We start from the raw sequence: 17,319 nt of genomic DNA on the forward strand, positions 1-17,319 counted from the left end.
TAAGAGAAATAATACAAACCTAACAGGTGGCAGAATTAGAAACCATGTAAAGTACAATTACAAACTAAGGGGATGATAGTGATTTAACAGGTTTTTAAATACACCGAATGAAGACTAAACACAGAAAATGTTATAATAAAAATAACTTATATCTTCAGGATTGGAATATAAATGAAGGTGGGCAACTCATATACCATTTGTAATGTTTACTGTCAGTTACTGGTCATTAGAAAGTTTTAAAATCATCAGATTTGTGATCTTGGATTATTAGTAAATTGGTCGGCATTGTGTTTGAAAGTACAATTTCTGTGGAAAGGACAGAAGAGGCAACTGTTAAGCTTATGCTAACCATGAAAAATACTGAAATAAAAAATCTATATACCAGCAAGTATGTCATGTTAATGAGAAACACTATGGTTATGGTTAAGACATTACACTGGAGTTAAAACTACAATTTGTCTCCTTAAATTATTGTGACCATTGAGTTATATATTTTAATACAGCAAATGTTTGGTCTTACTTACCAAGGCATTGTTATCAAAGCAGACATCAGGTCCTTTTCGGTATCTGGGTTGCTTCACCATATCACAAGGATCTGGACCATCAGCTAAAGAAACTTGTTAAGGAATATGAAGTTACTTTTTATTTTTTACACAATTAAAAAAATACAATGCAACACGCTTATTTCTCAAAGCAAGCCAGAGAAACCGATGCCATTATTCTGGCCCCACACAACCAGTTCAAGTACTATGGGATTTAAAGTACTGAGCTGCCACAAATTTTCTCCTGCCTAGGGCCTGTGTGAAGAGATCAACGCTTTACACAGCATGGTCGCTGGCACAGAGGAAGTACTCAGTAAATATTTGTACAATACAAGTGGATGAAATGTGCAAATGACGTAGCATATAAGACAGGGTCATACACGTAAGACCATAAGGGAGGGCCTGGGTGCCTCCTATTTAGCAAGACAGAAATAGAAACTAATTCCTAGTAATAAACATCAGTTCCAAACATAGGTGAGGACTATTTTTTTTTCCAGAAACAGCAAAAACTACAGGCAGTCTACCGAACCTCTGCCTGCAATGCTTCAATCGTCATTTCACTGTCTTTTAGCATATTTACTACCCGAAGTCTTTTTAGCATTACTGCCATGGCAGTTCTGGCATACAACAGGATTTACCTTCTTTTTTTAAGGCTGAATAATATTCCATTGTAGGTATAGACCACATTCAACTCCATTTTTGATTACTGGCTGTTGACAGCTTTCAAGCCACAACAATCCCTTTTCCCTTCTGTCCCACACCTGGGCGAGCTGACAGGAAAGACTGAGTGTCCCCTCCTTTGGCACTGCCTGGAAGTTTGGGCCAACAAGCCCCAGGCAGCACTGGCAAAAGCCCAGCATGGTCCCCAACCACCATAAAACCCCGAGCCAGGACTTCTCCCTGCTCTCTCTAGCCAGCCATTTTCAGGGCTACTTGGGAACCTGCACTGCTCTATCCACAAAGACTCACGGTACCAGTAGGAAGCCTTTCACATCCTCTTGGTGCAGGTATAGCATCATCAGTCTTGACATCCAAATGAAATTTTGTGTGGAGGGTCCACTCTGCCTCTGTGAGGTGATCTCAGCACTCTGTGGTAGTTCTCTCTTTCTGGGCACGAACAACGTGACGAGGTTAAAAATGCACAGCTTTAAGATGGGTTTCCATTCCAAACCTCTCCAATGTCAAAGGATACAAGTCTGTTCTGCTTGTATGAGCAATCGCGTGTCACAGGGACAAGTCCCTTTGCTCTCAACCATTATGAATATTAAGTTGGTGTTCATAAGTTTTTCTACGTGGAAGATTCTGTAAAATATTTTTAAAAATCAGAAAAAATTATCATGAGAAAATAGATTTCAAAGATTTTTACACATTAAAATGAAAGAAAATAGGACCTTTGAAACAAAGCATCACCTACACGAACAGTAACACTGAATGATTTTAGAAGAGAAAGATTACCATGTTTGATTAACATGGACATGCTATCTGTCAAATGAATACTAAAAAAATTCCAACAGATGTTTTAAGTGTGACCTTTGTTTCTTAAATGATAGTCCTCAATGCAAAATAAACACCATCTAGTTGTTTCATTTTACATATTTAGGGAATTGTGGTATCTATCACTGAAAATGTGCCCAAGTTGCCTTATTTTACAGTAAAGGAAAGTAGGAGCACAAAAATGGGCTCAGCATTTCCCCAAGTCATGGCAGACTGAAGTCTGGATCAGCGCTGTTCAACCAACTTTCTGTGAAGACAGCAACGTCTTCCGCTTTAACCAGCATGGTAAACAACTGCCACATGAGGCTATTGAGCACCTGAAATGGTGACTAGCGTGACTGAGGCACAGAACTGTAATATTAATTAATGCCATTGATGATTAAAATTGCCACCTGTGGCTGGTCACTACTGAGTTGGGACAACACAGGCATAGACAGAATTATGGGCTTTGAATTCCATGCAGTGTTTATTTCCACATCTTAAGCTGCTTCTACCTTCCACAATAAAAATGTAGATCTGTCATTAAAGAGTAATTTATTTTTCAAAGAATGGGATTTTTTTTTTAACCTATTGAAGGTGGGACACAGCATAAAGTTACACAGCGCAAATGTAAGCATGATTTAACTTAATATCTTATAACGATCTTTACAGTTTAACTTAGTATTTTTTTTTTTTTTTGCGATATGCGGGCCTCTCACTGTTGTGGCCTCTCCCGCTGTGGAGCACAGGCTCTGGACGCGCAGGCTCAGCGGCCATGGCTCACGGGCCCAGCCGCTCCGCGGCACGTGGGATCTTCCCAGACCGGGGCACGAACCCGTGTCCCCTACATCGGCAGGCGGACTCTCAACCACTGCACCACCAGGGAAGCCCCTAACTTAGTCATTTTTTAAAGTACATATTGCTGTTACTGAACATCAGTCAATGAAAGCCCAAAGACTCTAAACTCTTTCTGATGTACCCATTAAACATGCCACAGTTCTGTTTCCTGAAGGTGATGTCCTGATATACTAATCTCGAAACAAGACGGTATGCTTTTTTCTGAGTACATGCCTTACTCTGCCCCTTTCCTCTTCCTCCTCCTAGGATATACAGGTTTAATAAAGTAAGTCATAAAATCATACTAACCATGTCTATTAAAAACCTGTGCTAGTTTCAGTTAACCCCCTCCTGAAAATATATATATTTTTAACTGTTACAGACTTCTTTTCCAAATCGCCTAGCAACTACCTATTCCATCCCTGTCAGCTGCTCAGATTACCTCACCTCCTCATCTTTCCTCTTCTCTCTGTTAACATTTCTTCTAGAACAAGCTGTCCTCAGCTACTGAAAACAAAGTGTCCCAACTCCGTGCCTTTCTGCTCCGTTCTCAGGGATCCTGTGACATGGATTATCCCTTTCCTTTCAAAACTTCAAAAATCTCCCATCTTGCCTTTCTCTCTCTCATTACAACAAAATTAAACCTCTCCATCTCTTCCAAAATGTTTTCAAGATGTTTTATGGGCGGTGATGACTAACATTAAGCTTGATTTTAGGAAATGATATGTTCTCCTAGTTCTTTCAGTTTCAACTCAAAGATACATTCAATTCTAAATTTAAGTGAAGACTACAAGTAAAACTTACTAGCCAAGAATATTTTTGTTAACCTGTTTAGTAAATATAATTAATTCTAATCTTATCAGAGAAAATAATCTCTGAAACTATCTTGACATTAGAAAAATTTTAATATGGATTCTTCGAGACAAAATATAATACAATCAAGTTACTCTATGCTCTGCCTAAAAGTGGGTATAATTTTTTTGATCACGTAATTATTACTGTTGAAGGGATTACAACTTATCAGAGTTAGAATTAATTTTAAAAACTTTCAGAGAAACTGAAGAGCTCTGATTATTTTCAAAGCAGTTATTCAGATCTCTCGCACTCAAAAGACAACCTCCGTTATTTTCTGTGACGATTATAAAAGTGAATACAATTTCTTAGTCAAACAGGACTAGTCCAGAAATGAAGAAACAAATTACCTGGAACAGTTTCCACAGTCTAATACACCGCTGAATGATTTACTATCGTTATCGAAGAAATACTGGGTTTGTTCGGTAATGCAGCTCTGCTTTGATAGAGAGGCTGTGAAGTCGTCATCTTCCATCTCAACTGTGGGGAAAATAAAGACCATCACCATGAGAGGACACTTCAGTCGGTCTCCCAGAGCTTTCATTTCTCACAGAGCAAAACAAATGTATGAGGGCAGGCACCTCAACTGGCTTGTTTACTCCGTGTGGCGTAGTGGCAGCCCTTAAAGATGCCCAATAACTATCAGTAGAATAAATGAATTTGAATACATTTGAGTTTGAATACAGCTGCAAAACAGAGGCCAATGTGACCTAGGAATGTTTCTAAGGCAGTAGGAAAGTTCTGACAAAGAGATTTCAGCCTACAAAAGTGTTAAATGGACGATCTCTCTCTCTCTCACACACACGCACTTTCTGAGTTTTGAACTCGGAGCATCCAAAAAGAAAATGTTAATTATTATGACAGTATCTGAGCATTTACATACCTGCCTCAAGAAGTCGTGGAAAGGTCAAACTCAAGAGAAACTGCTGTAGAATAGACCTGAATTTTAAATATGAAAAAGTATTGATATTTTCCTTCATAAAATAACAAAAACCAGAGTATTTTCGGCATGTACACAAACACGTTTCTTTTTCATCTTTTTGGAAAAAGTTGAGAGTTTGCTAATAGAAAGTTGAGCATTTTTATATAAGTATTTCTTAAATTATGCAAGACATTGTCAATTCCATTCTGTAAAAGAAGTCATGAAGTCAGATGTGTTCAGGACCCAGTGAGGGACACATATGTGTCAAGACACCTAATACAAAATCAGAGCCAGGAGAAGTGATAACTCTAAGAGGGAGAATGTCATCATTCTGGTGCGTAGTTTTCACACTCAAGATTTTCTCCTTATTTTAGTTATTAAAGCTCTGTGGTAGGAAAAAACCCCTAAACAAAAATGACTTTGTACCGTGGGTTTACGAACTATTTACTTTACAATATAGAACATATTTGTAAATACATCATGTGGCATTCATGAAATAAAATATACATATTATATATAGGGCATATGGCATGCCCTATATATCAGTTTTACAATAAATGACAATTGAGCCAAATATTAGTAAAAACTCATCTGGAACTGAGTTTAGTTAAAACAAAAGTTGGGGGGGAGGTTGAGGAGGGGGAAGGTTCTGGCCAGAAAATAGCATAAAGACAATCAAGTATTTCACGATGACTACGAGCTTCAGAAAACCTATGTAAATTCATATACAAATGTCATTGTCAGAACAGAAAGCACTCTTTTTCACAATTTTTTAAAGAATAAATTGGATTTTTAATCTAACATCTTTGCTATTTTAATAAAATGGCATAATCGTTTAATTTTCGCTGGGAAAGCCACAACATCAAGTGAACGTTATAGATTAATATACATGGAATAAAACTTATACAATACAGTAGGGTAATGATACGAGAGAGAGAGAGAGAGGGAGGGAGGGAGGGAGGGAGGGAGAGAATGGACCCAGACACAACAGGAGGATTAGTTACTTGACTGATCAGACCCAAACAATGACAAATTTGATCTTCCAGACTTTCCACAGTGCCTCAATAAGCGGTTTAAATGTCTTCTTTTCATAGATGGCAGGATATAGGTAAGAGGGGAAGGAGGGAGGAAGGGTAGAACCAGTGAAAAGAATTAGATCCATTTCAGGAACATGATGCTTCTAAAATGATGCCAGCCTTTGTAAGAAAAGTGAAGAGGTAGAAAGATAAGTCATCATGTCATGAATTTGATGGATGAAGACATTTAACTTGCATAATGAAGGCAATAAATAGTAACTTTTTATAGATCAATATGCCTAAAATGTAAGGACTGAGTATAATATAAACAAAAACTACAAATGAAAAGAGTTTCAACAGATCCAAAGGTAAAAGAAGCCCCTGAAAAGGCTGAAGTGTGCCTGAGCATAATACTGTATTCATATAAAAAGCTGAATAACTGTAACGGTTTTACAGTGATCATTAAGAAAAAATACTTATGAATATTACCAATATGTGCTGTAGGAAATGAAAAAACAAGTTCCCATAATAATTATCTACATGTCCATCTTTCCATCACATTCTTTACTATTTCACAACAGTTTTCTCTCAATACCAATAAAACTACAATTTTGACTTACCAGGCAGCAGCAGTGGCCCACCAGCCAATGTGTAATATGTCTGCTATTGATGGCTATAAAATAGAATAAAAAAGTATTACGTTAATCTACACTGAGTGTCCCTCTGAGAGAATGGAAGGGTGAGTTGCATATTACTGACCACGTATGCTGAGCGATGCCCTGCTCCTTGCTTTGGTGCAGCTCCAGGCTCACACACTGACTGATAATCATAAGATTTATTATAAGCATAAACTGATATATTAACCAGGTGTCTCATCAAACTTGGATCAATCTCTCCAAAAAATCTTCCAATCTGGTACAGAAAAAAATAATAAAGTGTCAAATGTAAGCCAAATATTAACACCTGAACCAGTACAAACAAAAGAAATGATACAAAGAAACAGAACTAAAACTATTGAGGAGCTTGAAAACAAAAGCAAGTAATAAACCAGTATATGATACTCTGAAAGAACTCCAGTGAGATTAGGTATTCTCATTTCTGAATGGCTCCCTGTGCTATTTGGAAGGAATGGACAGTTTACTAAGCCTTAAGTCACAATCCAATAAGAGAAATGGTGAAACTAGAAAAAGAAACTTGTAGGGACTGTGCTGAACTGGAGTGAGTCCCATCTATAGGGACAACCTGTAGCTCGCCGATTCCAACCCATAAATATTGTAATTTAGGAAAACTGTCCAGTATTGAGAGATCTTTTTTGTTTGTTTTTTAAAGAGAAGCCAGATATACAGATTCAGAAATGAAATTAGTTGGCAATTAATTCTACTTTGTTTAAAATCCTGTGTAAACCAAAGAGCCTAACTTGCCAATTTCCAAATTTCAGGTTAGAATTTTCATCTGTTTCAAACCAGCTATGTATTAGGACTGCCATTATCAACTGATTAATATGTGAAAATTTTCTAAATTTCTGAGAGATCAAAAATAAAAAGTTCATATGATGTTAAAATCCTTAGCTCTATATTTTAATGGTAACCGTACCAGAAAGTAAACTCAGCTAACAAATATAAGGAAAACTAGTTTTAGGATGCATTTCTTAATGCTTTATATTTACATTAAGAACTTCAATTATCAATTTTTATAGTGGTGTGAAGGGGTTTTGTAATGTTGATCAGGGAAACACACTTTGGAAACCCTACTCCTTGCCACTTTAGGTACATACCTGGTTAGTGTAATCATCATGATTTGCCATCAAAAGAAACCCACCGTCATCTAGAATCACACAATCCATTACCTAGCAAAACAAAAATAACAGTTAATACACTTTTTTAGGAAGGTTAGGTTACATAATCATTACTCCATTATATAGATGATTATAACAATAAAAATAGGAGAAAAACTTAGATAACTGTATCTTCTCTTGAACATATATGCTCAGGAGATTCTGATGAAATAAATTAAGGGCATGCATATAGATTGCTGTCAAACCATCAAGGCTTGAAATTCCACCACGATCCGTCTAGTTAAAATAGTCAACTCAGGGACTTCCCTGGTGGTGCAGTGGTTAAGAATCACCCGCCAATGCAGGGGAAAACGGGTTTGAGCCCTGGTCCGGGAAGATCCGACATGCCGCGGAGCAACTAAGCCACAACTACTGAGCCCACACGCCGCAACTACTGAAGCCCGCACACGTAGAGCCTGTGTTCCGCAACAAGAGAAGCCACTGCACCACAATGAAGAGTAGCCCCTGCTTGCTGCAACTAAAGAAAGCCCGCGTGCAGCAATGAAGACCCAACGTAGACCAAAAAAAAAAAAAGTCAACTCAGTCTGAACGAAAACATAAGAACAAATTAGAAGTAATCTTTTCACCACCCCACTGTCATCTAAATGAACCAGGAAATTGGATAAACCAAAACATTTAATAATGTACAATTATTATTTTAAACACATACTTAAGATTTTGACAAGAAAGACATTAAGAAAAATCCATTTGGGGCAATATTCATCACACGCTTAAAAATAAAGAGCAGCAGCATGAGGTTATTTCTAACTATTTTATACTAAAAATATTTGATTGGATAATCTCAGATGTAAAAGCAGGAAACAAGGCAAAAAAAATGCCTCTGACAGAGGAAAAATAATCATATATCCTAAAGTATTCCCATCCAGTTTAAATTATGTTTAAATGCATGAATCAATTTAATAATTTTTATTGTATAAAATCACAAAAACATTGTTTTCAGATTTGGGGACGTAATGCACTCTATTTTTCTAACATGAAAGGAGCTTGCTAAAACCTTTGCTCTAAAAACAGCTGATACATAGTATATGTAAAATGAATGTTACAACAATAATTAAAATTACTGGCTTATGATTTCACAAGACTAGGAGTGAATAAAATGATATGAAACCCCTGCTTCCTTTGGAAATATATAGACATACATAAGAGGACTGAAAGAAAATAGTGGAATTTGTCATTCTTATTCATTATATGAATAATTTATCTAGTACCATTCTTTTTTTTTTTTTTTTTTTTTTTTTTTTGCGGTACGCAGGCCTCTCACTGTTGTGGCCTCTCCCGTTGCGGAGCACAGGCTCCCGAAGCGCAGGCTCAGCGGCCGTGGCTCACGGGCCCGGCCCAGCCGCTCCGCGGCATGTGGGATCTTCCCAGACCGGGGCACGAACCCGTGTCCCCTGCATCAGTAGGCGGACTCTCAACCACTGTGCCACCAGGGAAGCCCTCTCGTACCATTCTTACAGCATCTTACAGCTTGGAACAAAGCAAGTTGACATTTGCTTTTTCAATTTCTCAAACAGAAATGGAAGTAATAGAAGACAATGTAAAATCCAATCCAGGCAAGTAAAACTATGTAATACCAAGGTTTAGTTAAAAAACCTTTCTCACCACTATAAACACAGTGTGAAAAATTCAGATAAAGTGCAAAAGATGAGGGAAGATTGCACTGATAACCAATAAATATGCTTCAGTTTAGAAACTCTGGTCAGAAAGTACAAAAGAATCTAACACAATTGAGACTGAAGCGAATACAGTCTATGTTGATATGGCTTTTTAATGAATATTTAAAAATGCTTCTAATGTTTAAGGTTAGGAATTAAAAGCATATAATTCAAATTCTTATCTATGAATTAGTTCACAATCCCATACAATATTTTTTTAGCATTTGACTAAACCTTCCTGCATCTTTCTTTATCATTAGAGTCTTAGGAAGAGTAACACAAAAAATTGTACTTAAAAATTCCCTTTTAAAGAGTTTTCTTACATCACTGTTTCTTTTACAGTCACAAACTGGACCAGCACACTGAAAGACAGAAATACAGTTATCACCTCATATTATCTTTCTAGTTGGATTTTAATTATATCATTTTAATTATTACCATATTGTAATTAGAAATTTTATAACAATTAGTATAAAAGATTAAACAATAGTCTAGTCAATAGCTTTATCTTTACAAATTAGAAAATATCAGCCAATAAATATTTAAGCTAACATTTTAAATTATAATACTGAAATATTTTCCTATTATTTATTAGTTGACTAAACAAAAAATTCTTTGAAAAAATGGTAATTCATAATTCTGCTTCAATGTAGTAGCATCGAAAATTTATTTTGTCACTGTATAAGACTTTGCTTTCTAAGATCAGTAAATGTAGCCTAAGAATTTTTTAAAAAGTTATCTTACCGGATCCCTGATTGATGTTTTGGTGAAATTCTCTATCCAGGAATTTATATCAATTTTAATTCCAACAACTGAAACAATCATGTAAAGAAAAATTGACACATACATTTAAAAAATGTAGCTATAATTCTCATTTATCTTTCCTCTCACATTTAAAAATTCCTGAGCAGGCAAATGTAAGTTTCTTAAGATAAAAAAACAAATCTGTTTAATTGCAGATATACATTGAAAAGCTGATTCAAATTCATTTAAAAGGTGGCAAATTTAATTAGCTACAATATAATTTCTAGGGTATGATAATTTAATTTATATTCAATTTAATGCTATTTTATAATGTTTATTACAGACATATATTTCTTGGGGTTTTCAATAAAAAGTAATGCTAATAGCTCTTAAAGTGTTATATAAACTTCGTTTATACACACATTTATTTACTATAACCTGGTTAATTAACTAATAAAGGAGGCTTAAAAAAAGGAGTGTCAGGAATAGCTTTATAAATATGAGGTCATTCAAGGTGGTGGGTTTTAAGAGGCTTCCCTAACCTGACCAGTGCATGCAGTAGGTGCTTAAGAAATGTTTGCTGAGAATATACAATGGAGAAAAGACAGTCTCTTCAATAAGTGGTGCTGGGAAAACTGGACAGCTACATGTAAAAGAATGAAATTAGAACACTCCCTAACAAACACCATACACAAAAATAAACTCAAAATGGATTAAAGGGCTAAATGTAAGGCCAGACACTATCAAACTCTTAGAGGAAAACATAGGCAGAACACCCTATGACATAAATCACAGCAAGATCCTTTTTGACCCACCTCCTAGAGAAAGGGAAATAAAAACAAAAATAAACAAATGGGACCTAATGAAACTTAAAAGCTTTTGCACAGCAAAGGAAACCATAAACAAGATGAAAAGACAACCCTCAGAATGGGAGAAAATATTTGCAAACGAAGCAACTGACAAAGGATTAATCTCCAAAATATACAAGCAGCACATGCAGCTCAGTATCAAAAAAAACAAACAACCCAGTCCAAAAATGGGCAGAAGACCTAAACAGACATTTCTCCAAAGAAGATAATACAGATTGCCAACAAACACATGAAAGGGTGCTCAACATCACTAATCATTACAGAAATGCAAATCAAAACTACATGAGGTATATCACCTCACACTGGTCAGAATGGCCATCATCAAAAAATCTAGAAACAATAAATGCTGGAGAGGGTGTGGAGAAAAGGGAACCCTCTTGCACTGTTGGTGGGAATGTAAATTGATACAGCCACTATGGAGAACAGTATGGAAGTTCCTTAAGAAACTAAAAATAGAACTACCACACGACCCAGCAATCCCACTACTGGGCATATACCCTGAGAAAACCATAATTCAAAAAGAGTCATGTACCACAATGCTCACTGCAGCTCTATTTACAATAGCCAGGACATGGAAACAACCTATGTGTCCACAGACAGATGAATGGATAAAGAAGATGTGGCACATATATACAATGGAATATTACTCAGCCATAAAAAGGAACGAAATTGAGTTATTTGGAGTGAGGTGGATGGACCTAGAGACTGTCATACAGAGTGAAGTAAGTCAGAAAGAGAAAAACAAATACCATATGCTAACACATATATATGGAATCTAAAAAAAATTAAAAAGGTTCTGAAGAACCTAGGGGCAGGACAGGAATAAAGATGCAGATGTAGAGACTGGACTTGAGGACATGGGGAGGGGGAAGGGTAAGCTGGGACGAAGTGAGAGAGCGGCATGGATGTATATATACTACCAAATGTAAAATAGCTAGTGGGAAGCCACCGCATAGCACAGGGAGATCAGCTTGGTGCTTTGTGACCACCTAGAGGGGTGGGAAAAGGAGGGTGGGAGGGAGACGCAAAAGGGAGGAGACATGGGGATATATGTACATGTATAGCTGATTCACTTTGTTATACAGCAGAAACTAACACATCATTGTAAAGCATTATACTCCGATAAAGATGTTAAAAAAATTTAAAAAACACAAAAGAAGAAATGCTTGCTGAAGTGTGGATAAATGAGTGGATGAGTAGGTAGGTGAGTAGGTGGCACGTGAATGAGTGAAGGAGAGAATACGATTGAATGAGTAAATGAGCAATTGAGAGAATGAAGGAAGGAGTGAATGAGTTGCTGAGTGAATAATGGAGTGAATGTATGCAGTTCAACCACTGGGGGGTGAAATTGCCCTCAAGAGCAGACAGGAGTTTATCTACCTTCTCAATCTGGCCTATTTTTTCTAAAATTCAAACAATACTGAATTATACTTTTTTTTTTTTTAACTTTTACTGCATCTGTTCATTCCAGCCCACTTCTAATTCCCACTGATGCTTAGTTTTATGAACTTTTTCATTTGCTTGATTTCTTTTACCAAAAGACTCATTATTCTATATATTTTATTGTAAGGTTTTTAAAAAATAGATCCCTACCTAATTCTTTTTAACAGATACATAGTATAGATATGCCACAATTTATCTTTTCCCCCAATGATGGAAACTTAACTTTTCATGTTTAAATTATTACAAATATTCACATCCTTGCCCATATCTACTTTTGTATATTTGAAATACTTTATAGGATAGACTTCTGAGTGGAATTGCTGGATCAATCCAGCAATTAGAATTTTGATATACAACACGAAACTGACTCCCTAAATTTATGTCAAGAGTGTTTAAACATACACACTTCTTTGAAAACTCAACTCTTATTTTATCCCCAATCTCATATGTAACTAATTGTGTTTCATTTTATTTTTCAAATTTGACTTTATTTTCGTTGAAGCTTTCTGATAGCCTTCCTGATAATCAGTGCCAGTTGATAATATAAACAGTAGGTCACATTTAATTTTGGTTGTGTGTATGTGTACAATATATGTGCTTACCTGCAGGTTTAAGAAGTTTTCCTTGGATGTATATTTCTACAGCTTTGCTTACCATAATGCCTGATTCATAAGCACCAGGTCCACTTTCTAAAAAAAAAAAAAAAAAAAAAAAAAAAAAGGAAAAATAGACCTATCTAGATAAATCAAATAATATTACATTTCTTTTAATAGGTACAGGTGGATACTGTTTTACTTAAATGTTCTAGCATAAATATGTTATCAAGAAGTGGTCTCCTCTTCCCTTTCCTTCCATTTTATAGCAGGCTAATTAGAGTGTCCAGGAATTGGTTTGCATGAAGTGACTTTGGAATGAGAATTACTCAGCTTGGCTGCATCACTCTCACAATAAAGGATGCACACCAAATCCCTGCTTTGACACTTACTACAATATTGGGGAGGCTGCTGAAGTAAAGCAGAAAGATTGACCTTAGATTCACAAAACTGCTGTAAAACTGTAAAAGATACATATTCCTGGAAAAACTGAAATTCTCTGAACTTCAGTTTCCCCATTTGTGAAAATGGTGATGGTAGAACCAACCCCCAGAAAGGATGAAGGATTAAATTAGAAAGTTTTAGGGAAAGAACCCAGTAAAGTATTTTAAAATATAGGCTATTAGTAATTTTTATAAATGTTATGCAACTAATACCGATTGAAGAGCAAACTGATTAATTACATTTTTAAAATTCATTAAACATTCTTAAATATATTTGCAGTTTGTGAAATGAGGGATGATCTATATGTGTTTCAATGTATTATGCATGCCTGTAGATATGCTGTCTTTACATTACTGGGTGGCTGATTTCTTGTAGATGCATTTTACTTCCTCAACTAAATGGATGCTTCTGTCCTTCCAATGTCGTGCACATGGTATATGCTTAATGATGACTATTCTGAGCAAATAATATAAAATATATTGTTTGTGTGGGGGGAAGCAGGTAGTAGCAATAATTTATTTTTAAAAAAGGAATTGAGATGGCTGAATTCTAAAGCAATACTTACTGTTAAAGTACGGAGCAGTGAAAACATAGTTATCGTTATCAAGACTTCTTTTATAAAAACTGTCCTCATATGTTTCTGGGTTTTCTTGCCAATTTTCTCCAGCCCTAAGGAGGAAATGGGTCATCATTTTTATTCTTTAATCTACTCAATAACTTACTTTTCCCTTTGTGGACACCACTAAACTTTACAGATATGTCTGTATCTCAGGTATGTCTAAGGAAGTTAGTGGTAATTGATGGTGTAAATGACATTCACTACTAAGCAACAGATCTGCTTAGAATTAAACTAAGGAGCAGAAAAAGCTGACGTCTAGTTTTACTCTGCCATTTACTAGCCAGCTTATTATAGACAAGTCAGTTAATAGGTCAATTAATATTAATGAGCCTACACAGCCCACTTTATGGACTCTTCTGAAGATAAACACAGATAAAATCCATAGAACAGTGAAAAAAAATGAAGTGCTATGCAAACATTGCCAATTGACATATATGTAATAACCATTATGTTCATTTAACCAGGTTAGCTTATGTCTATGAAGAGAGAAATCTCTCTGATAACCTCTTCAATGTTGTAATATATATGACAAGCAAAAACATCATTGAAGAATTATAATAGCATTTTTGAAAGAAATGGAGTATTTTAATAATTAAGTACTTCAGGTGAATTCCAATTTAACTACTAATAATGATCAGTTTCTCTGAAGAATGGCTTCCTTATACAGTAAGGTACAGATCCTTGGAGTAGTCCTTTGTAATCTAGTAATTTTTACAGATGCTATTTGAACTTACTCTTTGGGATAAACTCTGGTAATCCCACCATCAGTCACAACAAACCGTGCTTTCACTCCCTTGCTGGAACAGAAGACAAAAGAAGGAAATTTCATTCAACTTATTCTTTGTAAGGTGTTAGTTTAGGTGTTGGTGGTACAAAGAGAAACAGAATGAGTTCCTGAGATGAAGGAAGCCGAAGTAAATGTATCAATAGATGTAAACTATGTTTTAATAAAACATAGTTTTTAGATATTTCTTAAAATATCTAAGAAATAGTTAAAGGGAGGATGCTTAAGGAAGACATTTCATAAGAAATAATGAGATAGCTGCATGCTGAAGATGGAATGGGAGTTAACACAGATGACAGGAAGACATCACATGTAAAGAAAAGAGTACATGTAAGGGAAAGCTAGTGAAGAGTGGTAGTATTTGGTGTAATAAAAGCATAAGGCGTGAGGTGAGAAACAACAGGAGGAAAAGTTGCAAGTATAAGCTTCTGAAGAATGGTCAGCTCATGAGTGATCGTGAAATCCACGCTGGAGAGGCTGCTTCACCTTCACCCTGAAGTTAGGGCTCCGTTTTAAAAGTGAGACTCTGGAAAGTATGAGTTACATGGAGAACAGCCTGGGGCCTGTGGGCAGAGGAATTGGAAGCCCTAAAGGCGGAGACATCAGCTGCTGTGATTTCTTAGATATGGAAAACAATTAGAACCCTGAGTATGAGGCAGAGAGGAAAACATTTTTAGAAACAATATTTAGCACTTGGTGGTTGATTGGAAATGGGGCGGAGAAGAGACTGGAAACGAGAACCATCGTCAGATTTCTCCCTGTCTTGACTGCCTGTAGGGCAGGGCTATTAGAAAGCTAACTGAACATTCACTAGAAGCCCTAGTTTACCACCAACACTGAGACACACGCAAGCACACCTATTTAATTTGATCATTCACACTGTAGCATATACATGTGTAAAGCTGAGTAATGGTAGATGTTAGTCCTGACACACACCCACAACTGAAAATTCAAGTTGTCAACAACTGCAAAATGGTTTTCCTGGGAAACGGTTATTAAAGATAAATAATAAACTTTAAATTTGAGACTTATTTTCCAAAAATTTCCCAGAGAGAAGCTAAACTGAAATACAGAATATATATCTTTTATTAATAAGACAAACACTTACATGTTTTTCTGCTTACTCCAGTAATTCTGGACAAGTTCATTTGTAAAGCCGGCATCCAGCAAGACTCTATTAATCAAGTCCGTATTGCCTAACAGAGAAGGAAAGCCTCAATTACACCCATATAGTTTAATTAGGATAGTAATGAAACAAACATTTTCTATTTCCAGAAGCAATTTAGAGTGGATATTTCTATGAATTTAAAAATGTAACCTTATTAATTTTCTACATTTTTTATATTGTTCCTCTTCCAGTTTTCAGGATATGGACAAAATTAGAAGTGGAAAAACCAATTCTAAATTAGGCAAATTATTTTATAAATGCTATCAAAAAGATAAGGATTCCAAAGTATCATAATTTCACTGACGATTTTATGCCTAAATATAAAACTACATAATACATATAGGGTTTTCTTTGTTTTTTTGTTTTCTGTTTTGGGGCCAAGGAACAGAATAACTTATCACAGACCAGCACTGCTCCAAGACCGGCTTTTGGAATCTGCTGGTACTGATGAAAGAGCACAGGCTTCAGGCTGTCACTTCTGGAGTAACTGAAGAGAGTATTAGCCCAGGTTTGAAGGTAATGGAGGGAAGAGATGACGAGGACCAAGGGTCAATGAATACACTCTCTTAAACAAAAAATGTTGCCTTCTTCCCTTTCTCTTGGCTTCTCTGCTCTAAGCCCATAAAGCTCTGAAATAACCTACAAGTACCGACTGAAACTTCACACTTCTTATTTCATTTTATTCAGATATGGAATATATGGTCTTAGTTAATATTGTATTACCACAAGAGTTGGGGGTGGCATAGGCTAGAAAACATTTTAGTTCCTTTTAATTACTTTACCTCAATGTATCTTTCACTCAAGATTAAAGGATCAATTTAATCCATATTTTAGACTTCATTTCAATTCATTCTAGGAACTTTTATTACATTGTTTTAGAAACAATCACTATAAAAAATAATCCTTTTGGAAAGTGAGTGATATATTTTAATTCTTAAATCCTTTTAATTCTTAAATCCTTTTAGGTAAAACAAAAGAGACCATTGTTTTAATCTGTAATATAAATCAATGCTGCAAGTAATTTCATAGTTTGATTCATATTTTCATTATGCTCTAAGCCTAAAATCAATCTTGAAATCTGTCTCCTGCAGCTGGTTACACGCAATAGATTATTAGTATTAAGCTTTACCATTTTATACATTTACACTTTTCATTTTTACTTTAATTCAAAAATAAAGAAGAATATGAAGAAGACAACCACCCTACAGCATTCACATTTAGGTAGTTTAATAAATTAACTTAAACAATAGATGAGAATTGTAATTTTACTGATGGATTAAGTACTTTTATAAAGCAAAGTTAAACTTGTACCTCTTTAAAAAAAAACCATTTAGGACAGTTACATTTCAATCACTGATATCTACTTTTAGAGTTGGTTTTACAGATTATTGATAACATGAGGTAAAGTATGAGAAAAATCTATAACACTGTCACAGGAAAATAGAAATTATTTCATAGCTATTAACTCTTATAATAAAACATCTAGTAAATTCTCAATTTTTT

General features: G+C 35.5%; 1 protein-coding gene across 1 annotated transcript; it reads right to left on the minus strand.

The window, feature by feature from the left end:
* Window positions 1-401: 401 nt before the first annotated feature.
* On the minus strand, window positions 402-15,825 carry LOC114901079 (voltage-dependent calcium channel subunit alpha-2/delta-1-like). The gene is made up of 13 exons (XM_029232761.1): window positions 15,757-15,825; window positions 14,599-14,661; window positions 13,811-13,914; window positions 12,811-12,897; window positions 9,897-9,964; window positions 9,476-9,514; window positions 7,417-7,488; window positions 6,402-6,554; window positions 6,263-6,315; window positions 4,588-4,643; window positions 4,055-4,184; window positions 1,735-1,844; window positions 402-607 (listed from the first exon to the last, which is right to left on the minus strand). The coding sequence occupies exons 4-13, from the start codon at window positions 12,863-12,865 to the stop codon at window positions 495-497; spliced, it is 849 nt and encodes a 282-aa protein (XP_029088594.1). The 5' UTR covers window positions 12,866-12,897; window positions 13,811-13,914; window positions 14,599-14,661; window positions 15,757-15,825; the 3' UTR covers window positions 402-494.
* Between the last annotated feature and the right edge of the window lie 1,494 nt (window positions 15,826-17,319).

The sequence above is a fragment of the Monodon monoceros genome, unplaced genomic scaffold (genome assembly GCF_005190385.1).
Source record: "Monodon monoceros isolate NGI ecotype Baffin Bay Population unplaced genomic scaffold, NGI_Narwhal_1 Contig3032_ctg1, whole genome shotgun sequence".
Lineage (NCBI taxonomy): Eukaryota > Metazoa > Chordata > Mammalia > Artiodactyla > Monodontidae > Monodon > Monodon monoceros.

Coding starts and splice junctions, on each gene's coding strand:
- LOC114901079 (XM_029232761.1), bottom strand. CDS start 12,865: ATGGTAAGCAAAGCTGTAGAAATATACATCCAAGGAAAACTTCTTAAA. Junction 6,316..6,401: donor GGCATCGCTCAGCATACGTG/GTCAGTAATATG, acceptor TCTATTTTATAG/CCATCAATAGCAGACATATT. Junction 4,644..6,262: donor TGGGCCACTGCTGCTGCCTG/GTAAGTCAAAAT, acceptor TTTAAAATTCAG/GTCTATTCTACAGCAGTTTC.